The following is a 13,620-nucleotide window of genomic DNA, read 5'->3' as shown; positions in this document are numbered from 1 at the left end:
GATAAAAATATGTTTAGTAAAATTAAAATATATTCAATTGCTAAAGAAATACGAGAAAAACTAACCAAAGTTTGTGAAGATAATGACTAAATTAAGGAGAACAAGCTGATGGTGGCCATTCAAACTTCGATAGCATCAAGATGAAGGTCGGATAAACTATGAACGAGTTTGATGAGAGGTTCAACAACATAGTGATCGAGCTGGAAGCTCTTTGGAAAGACTATAACTGATACGATTCTTCAGACACAAAAATCAAATGCGCTCTAAAACGGAGTCACGCCCTCGATTTGAGAAAATAAAGAATGTTGGGTTGTCCCGATATTTTTGAAACAGGAAACAGTTTGTGATATTCACCCTTAAGCTACGAAAACTTAGTAACAAATAATCACGATGTAAAACGATCAAAATTCAAACGAACCTTCAAAAAACTTGTAATTGACAATCCACGTGAAAACAACCGATAAATGTCACAAAGAATAAATCTTTGATAAGTTTTGTAAAGCCCTAAAATATATTATCCGATAATTTGACATAATTAGAATAATTATTGAGTTGTAAATTAAAAAAATTATTTATGCCAAATAAATTTAAAAATTGTGTTAAAAATATGTATTTTAGATTATCGGAGTAATACAATATAACACTACACAAAATGTTATTTCATTAATGATGCTTAGGTAAATTTTTCTAACTAGTTCAATATAATAGGATGTATTTTGGGACAGAATGATTTGAATCCATGGATTTCGATTATATGAAATATTTCAAATAACTTCATTATTGAGTAAACTTGAAATTAGTCTTAATTAAAATAAATATTATATACACATGAAAGATGTGCATTTAAATTTTATGATATTTCTTATCTGAAACTACCAAAATATATTTGAAATTCATATATCAACCACAAAGCGAATTGTTTTAAATACAAAAGTCCTACTTTTTTTCTTAGCTGAATATAAGGCTCGAGAATCATCTCAAATTTGGATTTTTAGTATCAGATGTGGTAACATCGACCTATGCAAATACATTTATATTTTAATTTTTAATTTTAATCTACATTTAAAAGTGTCTTTAAACTTTTTACATTAATAAATTTTCAAAATTTGGTTGAAAAATTAATAAATATAGAAATTATAGTTTATGCAAGTGTTTACCAACATGCCTATACATTATTCAATTTAATCGATAATTTTTATATTCGATGAAAATTAAAAATAAATTTTTAATTAAGTTATGGAATATTTTATAAAACTATTTGGGTAAAAAATATAAAACAGAGCATTTGTCAAAAAAGAATCCAGAGGAAAGAGAAAATGTCTTCTCCAATGGACACCGATGCGCAACTCAGTAACGGCAACTCCGGCGGCGACGCCGCTGTCTGCGTCACTGCTCCGTCGAAGATGGGGAAACTGGCCGAGTCTCTGAAACTGGAACATCATTTCCTCCGTGTACCTTTCGAGCACTACAAGAAGACAATCCGTGCCAACCACCGCGCCGTCGAGAAAGAGGTCTCAGCCGTCATTTCCGCCGTCTCGGTGGCCGCAGACTCAGATATCTCGCGAGACGACGCTGTTCTCCAACTCAATTCTATTGTCTCCCGATTGCACGGCCTTAAAAGAAAGGTACTTTTTCGTTTCACATTGTATTTTACTTTCTTTCCGCACAGAGGTTATTTTCTAGTTCACATTTTATTTCTTTCCGTTTTCTGTTGCGGAGGTATCCTAGAAAATATGCGAGTAATTTAAAAACTCGTCTTCTGTCTAAGAACGTTTGCATTGTTAGTGTTTTTAAGTGAAAAGAATTTCAAAGTTTGAGGTTCTTACATTTATTTTTTGTTTGGATGTCAAGTTAAATTATCAGGAAAATTCTAGCTGTTCAAAAAAATCTAATTTTGGATAAAATCTGACTACACGTTCAACGGTAGTTTAATCTCTCTAACACTTGAGTTCAGATGTCAATCTAACTTCTAGGTTATAGCTTGAATTAGTAGTGGCCTTGGCATTCGATTTATGAGACATACACATACATTTAGTGTTTAGTCATGAAGGTATTTACCGTTTGCTCTCGGTTATCTTGTGTTGGAGTTGAATTTTCAGAGCTTCTGAAATCTGACGTTTGATGTATCAGTTGGAAGAGGAAAGTCGAACTGAGCACTTGCAAGCTCAGAGATGCAGAACTAGACTGGATCATTTAGAATCTGTAGAGGTGGACAATTTGTCAGAATGGAACAACATCCGCTTGAAGCGGATACTTGTCGACTACATGTGGCGAATGTCATACTTTGACACAGCTGTAAAGCTAGCAGAGAGCGGCAATATTCGGGTGACCGTTATGATGAACCTCATATTGCATGTTGCTGTAATCCAAATTATAGCTGGCATATAGATAACCTTTGGTATCTATGAGCAGGATCTTGTTGATATAGATCTGTTTCATGAAGCAAAAAAAGTCATTGATGCTCTTCAAAAGAAGGACGTGGCTCCTGCTCTGGCCTGGTGTGCTGATAACAAGTCCAGACTGAAGAAGTCAAAGGCAAATCACCTTTTCTTCCCACCTTTGCTTCTCTGCTTGATTCTAATACTACCACAGACTTGCACCATTCTTTCCACCTGCTACAATTGCTTCTACCACCTGCCAAAACTATAGCATTATGAATGATGTTAGAGTTTCCTAGATTATTTCTTTTAACCAGATTCTTGCTTATTTCTTCTGCAGAGCAAATTTGAGTTTCAACTGAGACTGCAAGAATTCATTGAGTTTGTTAGAGCTGAACACAATATGCCAGCTATATCATATGCTCGGAAGTATCTGGCTCCTTGGGGTGCTACCCATATGAAAGAATTGCAGCGAGTCATGGCAACACTTGCTTTTAGAAGTAATACTGAATGTGCTACGTACAAGGTGAAACCTATTTACCTGTCCTGTTAAAATTCATATTGCTCTATATATGGTCTGGGATGCCTTGGTAGTATTCTGAAATCCAGTTTCTATACAATTTATTTTTCCATCAATCATTGTCATAAATCCTTGTGCTCTATTGTGGATTCGGTTTTCTGGTTTAAGTTGAGATTTTTCAGTTGTCATGGTCAAATAAGTCAGCCAATAGGAGTTGATCGAGTTTCTGGGGTCACTATTGATTGGTGCTTTATTTACTGTTGAAAATCCGATAGTCCTTATTTAAGGAGGTGTATTGTGGATTGCTCATCCACTGTTCTTGTAAACTCTAATATTGCTATTATAATAAATTCATAGTTTCCTATCAAAGAAAAAAAAAGATATGACTGCTTAATTTTGTCATAAAATAAACATCCTCGTATCCTAAGTGGGTTAGATACATCCAAGTTTTCCTAACCCACGTCTCTATGGAACATCTTTAACTTTGTACCTATCAGCCTTCGAGTAAAACATCATTTTTTTGTCATTTGTGGTCATTGTAACTTTGATATAGTCATCAACTTTTAACTATGATGTGTAATTTCTGGATGATTTTTTTGACATTTAATGTTATCTTAACGACCTTGTGCTCTTAAAGAGGTGGCTAATAAACCGCATAAGAGTTGGAGATAGTGTCCATGAGTCTGCTCTCCACGAGTCCGTGTGTCCAAATCACACCTAGAATGCTTCCCCACCCATAGAGAAAATAAACCTAAGCTCCTCAATAATATCTTAGCTGCAACTTTTTCTCTGAAGAGGTAGCTGAGAAACTACCTCTACTGCAGCCATGGAGGAGTTATTTTCCAAAGTTCAGTTCTGGGTGTATTCTGGCATCTCCCCAGATGGCTCTCCTCCTCCTCCCAGCATACACTCGCACACACTGAAAGAGAATCACCATAATGCACTAAGAAAAGAAATTGAAATAACTTAATTTGATAAACTTGAGAAAATACAATTAGCCTTTTTCCTGTAAAGAGAGGAAAAAGTAACGTGTTGGGAACTGTGAAAGAAATTCTAAACATTTTACTCTACGTGAATAATTTAATTTTCTCCCCATTATATAACTGACCATTAAATTCCTCTGTGTTTGTATTGTTTGCTGTGAGTTTTTTCCATTTCATTGCAGCAGATACTGTACTAATAACAAAAATAACACATTAAACTTCATGATTGCTTTCTTCCAGGTTTTATTTGAAGCAAAGCAATGGGACTACCTGGTTGAACAATTTAAGCAAGAGTTTTGCAGATTATATGGCATGACAGTAGAGCCATTGTTGAATATATATCTGCAAGCGGGATTATCTGCGCTGAAAACACCGTATCCATGTTTTATGCTTAGCCATGGACTTTCAGATTTTTTTAAGATGGATATATTACTAAAATCTCAGCATGATAGTTTTTTTTACTTGAGTTTTGTTACAGCCTCTTTCTGTTCTTTGTTTTATCTTTGACGTGGGTAGATTTTGCTATGAAGATGATTGTACAAAAGAGGATCCTCTGTCACAGGAGGGCTTCCGCAAATTAGCAGAGTCTCTGCCATATTCAAAACAGCATCACTCAAAACTTGTTTGCTACATAAGTAAAGAACTGATGGATACTGAAAATCCCCCTCTTGTCCTGCCAAATGGCTATGTTTACAGCACAAAGGTTTGTGGTTGGTATCAAGTCTTCTTAAAGCGCTGAAATTTTTTTATTGTACCTTCTAATATTTAGTTTTGATGCACAGGCTCTTGAAGATATGGCGAAGCAAAATAATGGTAGAATCACATGTCCAAGGACAGGTTTGGTTTGCAACTATACGGATGTGGTGAAAGCATATGTATCATAGGTTCGGATTTGAAGTTGATGAATTTGCTTGTCGATTCTAATATGTATCTAATCTGGCTGTGACCTGGGAACAGAGATATGCATTGTACATATACAAAAATCGATGGTTGGGATTAGTACATGCCCTGTGTTAAGTTTGCTAAACCAAATCAAGCATTTACATTTGTAAACAGTGGATATTCTTGAGAAATTAAAGATGAAGTTGAATCCTACGTCGCCATCCTGGATGGCTTAGATTGAAGTACCAGAATTGCATGCACACCAAATTTTAGTTCACTTCATGGTGTCTGGATAAGAGTGGTCATTTTGCAATTGCATGGCTCGACTATTTGGATGCATTTGTCATTAGTTACTTAAGCTTTGAGTCTCGATCATTTGGCACTGATTCAATGCAGTGTCTGCTTCTATCAGCGTCAGTAAGAGGAGGGATTCGTGAAATCTCATATTATATCTATTGAAAGTTTCATTACATTGTAAACGTATGTACCTTTTGTATAAGGTGTGGAGTAGATCACAACTCAGTCAAACGATTCAGTATGAATTATATTTTAAATCATTAGTAATAATGATGGTAAATTACATCACTACCAACTTTAAAAATAAAAAAAAATACGAAAAACCTCGTAAAATTAATACCATGTAAAACGTTGTGTTTTGAAAAATAACGCAGAAAACCCCTTGAAAACGCAATTTAGAAAGAAAGTAAATGAAAGTGCAGCTTCCGAGTAAACGAGATACATAGAGAGGGTTTCATGGGAACTTCCGCATAGCATAAGATGGTCCACAAAAATAATGCAAAAAACAAGTGAAGTTACAGCAGAGACAATGACCTACACTTTTTAACCCATAACAGAGTAGTTACAATTTTACAATACCACTGAAGAATGCAAATAACCAAAATGCAGACGAAACATACGCCTGCATCTAACTCTCCAATTAAATTGATTCTTTGGTGAAGTTAATTGCAAGATCCCAAAAATGTGCGACGCCATGATCTGAAAAGTATTTGCGCCCAGCTGTTTCAGTTCTGCATTCTTGAACGAAAAATCTGTTAAAGCTTGGTTTGGCAACACTTCCCTGCCACACAAGCAGGCATTTGTTAAGGGGCTTGTCCTCGTCATCATTCTCATCATCGTCTTCTTTCTTAACAGAAGCAGTCCAGTCGATTCTCTTAAGCATAAGCTTTCCATATCTCGTGATTGATTTGGTACCACCTTCGACAACGACGACACTTATACCTTCTGAAATTACTGCACATCCGGTAAGCCTGTTTTCTTGGGCATTAACATCAACCTTAAAACGAGCCTGGGGGTGAGAAAGGTCATTGATCTTGTAAACAGAGACAATTGTATCAAGTGAATTCAAATCATCAAAAAGCTTTCTCTCTTTCTTTTCACGACGCTCTTTTGGAGTGAGCTTTCGAGCAACATTCCTGTCAATGTGAGCTTGCTCACGCTCAGCCGCAGCACTTTGTATTTCCATTTCAAGCTTTGTAGGATCTTGGGTTGCTTCCGAACCAAGCACTTTCATGAGGTTGCTCATTTTGACTTTAGGTTTTGGTGGCTCCAGTACACCCAGTCTAATCATTTCCTGCCTATCTTTCTCCCGACCCAATCGGCGCTGTGTGCGAAGTTTCTTCTGCTCCTTCTTGGTTAACTTCAAAGGTTGAGGTGGAGGAGGAGAAGCCTCAGCAGGAGGCTCGATAGGTCGTGGGTGTTGAACATATATAGTTATGTTTTCCATTTTCGTTTTATCTCCATCTATGTTACCCTCAAGCACATCACCATAAGCACCAGATTGTAGAAAAGGCATATCCCTACAGGTCAGAGAAAATCAGTCAGGTGAATACTCTTAGAATTATCACTGCCAAATTTAGTATCTGATGACAGGATAAATAATTTACGGACAACCCCCCCCTTTACCCACCCTCTTCTCCTCCTCTCTGTCTCTCTCTCTCTCTCTGGGTAAGGCGTAAACTGTAAAGAGAGTGACTGCTAAAAATTAAAAATTCCCTCCCCCAAGTAGTGGACCAAATATTTTGTGACAAAGAACTCCATTTTCAGAGGTATTTAAGCATGCCTGACTATACCAGGTATAAATATTAATACAGGCGCAAAAAATTCGAAGTGTAACCCTTTACCTTAAAAGGTATACAAAGAGAAATTTTCAAAAATATACTTCTAGTGATCACTCAAAATATCAAAAGGTCCAGCACAGTCTCTCCTTTGAGGCAGAGATGACTACTTCAGTTGCCCGTCACCACAAATTTATGAAAAAACACCATGAGGTTACACATGGTGGGTTCGGATTAGAAAAACAACTTGAAATGTAACTAGAGAAACAAAATACTTGACGTAGTCAAAATTGACTTACCACCACTCCACTTCAGGAATTAGTTCCTTTGGTTTTTCTCTGGTAATAACTCTCTCTCCCACTTCTATGAGATTCGGATTAATATCTGGCACTGATTTTGCTTTTGCAAGCTGCGCTTGTTTTGTCTTGAGCTCCTTAGCTTTAGCTTCTCCAAATTGAGACTGTCAAAGCCAAATTTTGGAAGAATTTGAGTATGATCCAGTAATTTTTCCTAAAGTTAAAAATTTAAACATTCTCACAGAATGGCACAAATAAATTACCTTTAGTTTGATGACTTCTGCGTCTTTTGACCACTTTCCTTCCTCAACGAACTGGAAAGTCATCCTTTTTGACCTCAGTAACTTATTTTTGTCAATCCCCATCATCGAATCAAAATGAGGATTTATATCTGGATCAATATCAAGTTCAGGTTTCAGAATTTGGAAGGCCTCCTTTTTTTGCTTATTGATGTTTACCTAGGACGTAATATGGAAACTATAAAAATACGATTATACAAATTATATGAATGATAATAATGTCATCCACCTTCATTTTTCCTTTCTTCAACTCATTCAACAATCAACAATAATTCAGATTTTTTTCTTATCCAAACGTAAGAAAATCACAATATTACAGACTAATTATTATAATCATTACGGCAGCAATTCATGATACCTTGAGGGTGCTCAAGCTATTCACTTTTGAAATATTCACCACATTGCCATGCTCATCAATTTCCCTACCCAATGCATCCAAACGAAGAACAGGTGCTCTAGAGGGCTTTGACTGAATTGTAACCTCCGGGGGCATCTGCCCAGGAAACATATTTATGAGGGGAGCAAACTCTGGGTCTTGTCGAAATCCCATTTTGGCAGCTAGCTCCTGTGCACGTTTTACAGCTTCATATTTTTGTGTAGTGAGCCCAAGGAGATGAGGCAAACCACTACCGACTGGAATTACAGGAGGTGGAGCAACAGGCACACTTGATAAGCCTGGCAAGATTCCGACAGGATCTGTTTCTGGGGGAGTTGCAAGAGGAAATGTCGAGGACAATTTACCTTTAGTGGATGGAGAAACTTTAATGATCTTTTTTTCGTCCATATGTGCACTACCCTCTCCTCCTTCACGAGCATCTCTGTTCAACTATACAAGGTGATATAAAGAAAAAAAGTAAATTTGAGAAAGGGCAAAACAAAAGACCAACCTTAAATACATATCCCATTGATGAGGCATCTGTTATAGAAGAAGAAAAAAAACATCTAGGAATTGGCATTTCTGAAGCAAAAAACTAAGCTTACTGATGGTATCTTCTTCATCCTTTCAGCGAGGTCCTTCTGCATTTGTAAAGCTCTCTTAGCTTTTGCTAAAGCATCAAGAGACAATCCTGCACTCTTTCCAGCATCCAAAGCTGTCCCATCTGTACTAGATTTCCCAGGAACCTCATGAGATCTGCTAATATTAACTCCCTTATTTTCATTTGTCATAGAAGATACCTTTGTAGCAGGAGGACGACCTTGAGCCACAACAGCTCCAGGAAAAATGCTGGATGTCGTAAAAGTTGATCCAATCGCACCCTGCAAGTAGAATCACGTCAATATTCCAAATCAATAAAATGGATTACAATATTAACTCAGGTTTTGAAAGCTACTCAACAAGTAAAAATTCAATCTTACAGCACGTGGCGGCACTTACAACTAAAAAATAACAGTAGATTCATACAAATACACTGCCTACATGATCCCAAGACAACGATGAAAAGGAGAATTGAATGAAGGTGGTGACACTACAGACAACCGACAATTAATATCATCCCAGTTTCATAAAGAACTGAGTATATCAGAGCACAAAAAAATAAAAATCCAACTGGAAAAATCTGAACATAAAATATAGTGTTCTGAGAAGCATCGGTCAGAAATATCTGAACTCATGGGTGATGTCAAAGAGGAGCTGGCAGGGTTGTTGCACGACTCAATCTTAAATTTTCTTATAAATTTTAAATTTTAAGTAATTAATTGTATTAAAAATTCAAAAGAAAAGATTTAGCCCCCTAGTTATATTTTGAGTTCTCCCCTCACCTACTCGCCTCTATGCAAGATTCCTAGCCCACTACCATCTGAACTACATCACAATTGCGCATTACATAAAGGTCTTCTACTTGACAAAAGTAGGTGAAGATTGTTCATACCAACAACCAAAGATAAACGCAGCACTACAAGCATATCACATCATCGGCCCTTAGATCTTGCAGATGCTTTAAGTGCCTCATGCAGTTAAAAAAATCAAAAACAAAAATTGTAAGCGCTGAAGAACAACAATTTCCGAAATTTAATGGGAGACAATTGTGTCCAAAACTAGATGATTACTTCTGCCACTTGCAAAATTTCATACCAAGTATTCAACAATAGGTCGTCTTCTCAATTTCCTTAGTCAAGGTAAATATTGCACACTATGTACCCAGTCTTCAATAAAACCGGATTCAGCTTTATCAACAGTTCACATTCCAATTAAAATACTAAAAACAATAATTACAGAAAAATGGGAGGAATAGTTAGTTACTCACGTTAGCAATCAGACCGGTTTCAGCATCATGCAGTTCCAAGGAATTTCCTCGTTTGGCCTGCACATAATCCTCCTTGACCCTAATATCCTCAAACCTAGGCCTCTTCCTTCCATTTTCTTCCGCAGCCTTAGTTCTCTTGTCACTCTCTTTCCTCTTCTTTCTCTCCACCGAGTCTTCTCTCCCACGCTCATACGATTTATCGCGGCGGGAATCTCGATCAACGGTTCCCTCTCGACGGTCGTGAACATCCCGGTTCTTAGAACGGTGGTGGTTGTGGTGTTCTTTGTGTCGTCTGCGACTCGAATTATCCTCCTCCATGGCCTAGCCAAGGGTTTCGATTAGATTTTCATTTTAGCCTTTATTTCGGGGAAATTCGTCCATAAAAATAAATACTTAAATTAATCAAATTAAAAATTTCGCCCCAAATTCAAGTCGGATATAAAACTTCACCCCGAATTATATCTCAAGATTTCGCCTCGAACTCCACTCAAATATGTAAAACTCGACACAAATTTGAAAAACTCGACTTATGCTCGACCCAAATGTGAAAAAATCAACATAAACTTGACCCAAAATGTGAAAAAACCCGACTCATATATAATATATATAATTATTTACGTAAATACTCAATCAAACGTGGCATAGTATAATGTTAAGGTGTTGTGTTGTACAATAACACATTATTCGAATATAGATTGAGTCAAAATGTAATATTATTTTTTTATTTTATTTTATCAAAACGTGAAGATCATTTATTCTTTTAAGTCAGTCTCTTTGACCAAATTAAAAAGTCGTACTTCCTCCTGTTAAAATAAATTAGTAAGGTCTCGTATATATTTTAATGACTCATTTATTTTAGTTTTTAATTAATTAATTAATTTAATTTAAATTTTACAATTTCATAATATAATATAATACAGATGTTTTAATGCTATTTTTTAGCTAAGCCCTTCGACCAGTCGACCTTTATAGAACACGTGTTCTTGTACTATATTTTACTATTAATTATCGGTTTGAGACTTGGTTAATAGAATTGGTTTGAGATATAAATCGAAACTAAAATTATTAGTAAAATCGGAAATTTGAGAGCAAAATTAATTTTGAGTTATGTTAAATCCCAATTTCTAGAAAAAAAAAAATACCCAAGTTGAAAGTTGAAATGGTAAAGAAGTATAACTAAAATAAAAGTATCATCTTAAGTTAAAATATAGTCTTATTACTTTTACATCGTATATATCTATAGTTTAAATAATTATAATCAACATCTATTTGTTTAAATATAATATTTCAAAAAATAATATAGACAGAAAATGTACACGAATCAGACAACTGACAAAAATGAACTCTCATTCGTAGCACCGCAAAAGTGCACAAGAATACCAAATAAGAGCGAAGAGTTGTTTACATAGTACATCACGTACCGAGTTGCGCTTTGAAATTCATCCAACTGTGAAACTCATCCAGAATTGGTGATAGATAATTCATCTGATCCAAAAGAATTCGGAATCAAATGATTAATTTATTTATTCATTCAGCTTTTTGTTTCTCAAATGGAACAAAAAAAAACTGATGAAGCTCTTGCTGATCCTAACTGGATAAATGTTACGCAAGAAGAGCTAAATCAGTTTACCCATAACAATGTCTGGAATTTAGTTTCAAGAACAGTTTCTAAAACCATTATAGGTACAAAGTGGGTATACAGGAACAAGCTGAACGAAGATGGTTCAGTTGTGCGCAATAAAGTGAGGCTTGTAGAACAATGATATAGGCAAGAAGAAGGAATTGATTACGATGAGACATATGCATCAGCTGCAAGACTGGAAGCAATTAGAATGTTCCTTGCTTATGCCTCATTCAAAGACTTCAAAGTCTACCAAATTGATGTCAAGAGTGCATTCATGAGTGGTCATACACGAAGCTTTCTCTCTTACGCAGATTCTCAAGACAACTCAGAAATGGAAAGTCAAGTTACCGCATACATTCTTAATATTGACTTTAGCTCAGTCCTCTCTGCCAAGGACGAAGCTGTCAAGAATGTCTTTCTCAAGCTAGAAGCAGCTGGATTGAAGAAATTTCTGGGGTTATCAACTCAAGAAATTTATCCCAAGGAGATTCGGGATCTTTATGCCAATAGCTTCATCTCTGCTGACGGTAAAATCACAACAACCGTCAACAGTAAGTTGTTGATTATTGAAGAAGACTCTTTCAGCAATCTCTTCCAACTACCTTCTGATGGCTTAGCTCACTTTTCTGAAGTAAAGACTTCCGATGTTGAGGAGATGCAGACGCTTCTATCTGCTGATTGAAAGAAAATCAAAGTTTCCGATCCAAAGAAAGAACTGAATCCAGAGATTCAGTTATTGGCTGATATTGTGGCCAAGGGTGTACTCGCCAAGACATGTTCGTTTGCTACCCTCACCCTTGAAAAGTTTCAAGTTATGGCTGCTATCATGGCTGGACGGAGACTAAAGTGGTCGGCTATCATTTTCAATATCCTCGAGAGCATGCTTCAGTCCTCCAAATAGTCCAAAGGTTTTGTTGTGCGACTCAGCTACCTTCTGAAGAACAAAGATTTGGTGGATAACTCTTCTGAGAAGTCATCCAAATACAAAGTCTTCACTGTCAAGAATGTTCAGCCACCAAAGACAAAACTGGACATCTCCTCTAAGCTGTTTTTGAAAATAAAAAAAGAGATTGGGATGCAGGCAGCTCCCAAAACTTTAAAGAAGACAAAAGATTTGGCTAAGTCAACGAAAACAATCAAAAGAAAATTCATTGTAGGTGAAATTGAAACTGAATCGGAGAAAACCCATTCTTCGAAAATTTTGAAAAAGCCAGAAAACCAAACCAGCAGCTGCTTTGGAAACCATCTCAGCTGAAAGACTGAGGCAAACTAGAGCTGAACAGCCTATCAATGCAATATCAATTAGGGCAGTTCCAGTTGCATCATCAACTGAAAGTCAGTTATCGCCTCCAACTGCTCCATCAAAGAAGATTATCACCGAATCTGGTGATAAAACAAAAACAAGTTGGAGTGAAAACACAACTGATCACTATCATCGGCCCAACTACACTTCTTTTTGCCAGACCCAAGAGAGTGATGATACGTGAAAAGGTGGATTAAACAATTTCAGGACTGAGTGTTTCTCATGTCCTCAGTGACCCGAAAGTTAAGAACAATATGATTGAAGATCCCAGACCGACCGACCCAATTCAAACTCACATTTACTTAATATGGGAAGAGGTAAATGAGTTTTCTGAATTGAAGTTGAAAACATACAATGAATGGGTCAGATTAAGGACCGAAGTGTTTGTCAAGCGATTACAAAAGACATCAATTTTGAATAAATTCATCGCCTTGGAAACTATAGTCCTAAAGGTAGCCAAAGCTGCCGCGATTGCTCAAGCACTGAAGAAGAGGACCTATTTCTTTGATCTGATGTGTGCCAAAATGCTAGCACAACTCACCGCTCAGCTACGCAAGAACTATGATACTACCAGTCCAACTGCCTTCAATGACAAAGAAGATTATGACCAGTTGGACATCGATCTCGTATCATTGCAGATGAAGATCAAAGATTGGGAAATTGGTCAATAGTTGACTATTCCAACAAATTCCTAAAGTTCATCCTCAGAAGAGCAGGCTGAATCATCAACTCATCAGCCAGATCCATCCTAGGAAGCAGTTGCTGAACAAACTGAGCAAGTAATTGTTCCTTCTTCAAAGGATGCTCAACCGTCATCTTCTGCTCTTCAATCTCCTTTGGTAGGTCTTCAACTCTATACCGATGCTGAGTTGTCACTGGCAAATGTCGATGAAGTGAGACAATCAGTTGCCGCTGATATCCAGCTGAATGTTTTAACTGAAGAATCAGTTGAAGACTCGAGAAAAACTGAAAAACCAGCCTCAGAGGCTATTTTACAAGAAATTGAAGAACCAGTTC

The 13,620-nt window shown here is 36.6% G+C and overlaps 2 protein-coding genes across 5 annotated transcripts; one reads left to right on the top strand and one right to left on the bottom strand.

Annotated features, from left to right (window-relative positions):
• The first annotated feature begins 1,296 nt into the window (after positions 1 to 1,296).
• LOC140989250 (protein MAEA homolog) lies at positions 1,297 to 4,934 on the top strand. Its single transcript, XM_073458416.1, has 7 exons — positions 1,297 to 1,625; positions 2,131 to 2,325; positions 2,413 to 2,535; positions 2,719 to 2,904; positions 4,122 to 4,255; positions 4,398 to 4,584; positions 4,664 to 4,934. Exons 1-7 carry the CDS (start codon positions 1,317 to 1,319, stop codon positions 4,763 to 4,765), a joined length of 1,236 nt encoding a protein of 411 aa, XP_073314517.1. The 5' UTR covers positions 1,297 to 1,316; the 3' UTR covers positions 4,766 to 4,934.
• A 536-nt stretch (positions 4,935 to 5,470) lies between these two features.
• Positions 5,471 to 10,021, bottom strand: LOC140989949 (protein RDM16-like). 4 transcript variants are annotated; one of them, XM_073459506.1, is made up of 7 exons: positions 9,272 to 9,519; positions 8,610 to 8,690; positions 8,415 to 8,533; positions 7,792 to 8,259; positions 7,398 to 7,592; positions 7,138 to 7,298; positions 5,471 to 6,580 (listed from the first exon to the last, which is right to left on the bottom strand). In XM_073459506.1, exons 1-7 carry the CDS (start codon positions 9,333 to 9,335, stop codon positions 5,701 to 5,703), a joined length of 1,968 nt encoding a protein of 655 aa, XP_073315607.1. In that variant the 5' UTR covers positions 9,336 to 9,519; the 3' UTR covers positions 5,471 to 5,700. The 4 variants fall into 4 exon arrangements, with proteins under 4 accessions (XP_073315607.1, XP_073315609.1, XP_073315606.1 ...); XM_073459508.1 differs by having other exon boundaries at positions 8,415 to 8,538; positions 9,272 to 9,324; XM_073459507.1 differs by having other exon boundaries at positions 5,472 to 6,580; positions 9,302 to 9,519.
• Between the last annotated feature and the right edge of the window lie 3,599 nt (positions 10,022 to 13,620).

The sequence above is a fragment of the Primulina huaijiensis genome, chromosome 12 (assembly GCF_012295235.1).
Source record: "Primulina huaijiensis isolate GDHJ02 chromosome 12, ASM1229523v2, whole genome shotgun sequence".
NCBI lineage: Eukaryota > Viridiplantae > Streptophyta > Magnoliopsida > Lamiales > Gesneriaceae > Primulina > Primulina huaijiensis.
This window is presented reverse-complemented; position numbering and strand designations above follow the sequence as displayed.

What these genes read in the sequence shown, in the direction of transcription:
- LOC140989250 (XM_073458416.1), top strand. Translation starts at nt 1,317, where the DNA reads ATGTCTTCTCCAATGGACACCGATGCGCAACTCAGTAACGGCAACTCC. An exon ending in CAGAGAGCGGCAATATTCGG is followed by an intron (nt 2,326 to 2,412) that starts GTGACCGTTATG and finishes ATCTATGAGCAG; the next exon opens with GATCTTGTTGATATAGATCT. An exon ending in TTATCTGCGCTGAAAACACC is followed by an intron (nt 4,256 to 4,397) that starts GTATCCATGTTT and finishes TGACGTGGGTAG; the next exon opens with ATTTTGCTATGAAGATGATT.
- LOC140989949 (XM_073459505.1), bottom strand. Translation starts at nt 9,994, where the DNA reads ATGGAGGAGGATAATTCGAGTCGCAGACGACACAAAGAACACCACAAC. An exon ending in GGATGAAGAAGATACCATCA is followed by an intron (nt 8,260 to 8,414) that starts GTAAGCTTAGTT and finishes CACCTTGTATAG; the next exon opens with TTGAACAGAGATGCTCGTGA. An exon ending in ATTCCTGAAGTGGAGTGGTG is followed by an intron (nt 6,581 to 7,137) that starts GTAAGTCAATTT and finishes TCTGACCTGTAG; the next exon opens with GGATATGCCTTTTCTACAAT.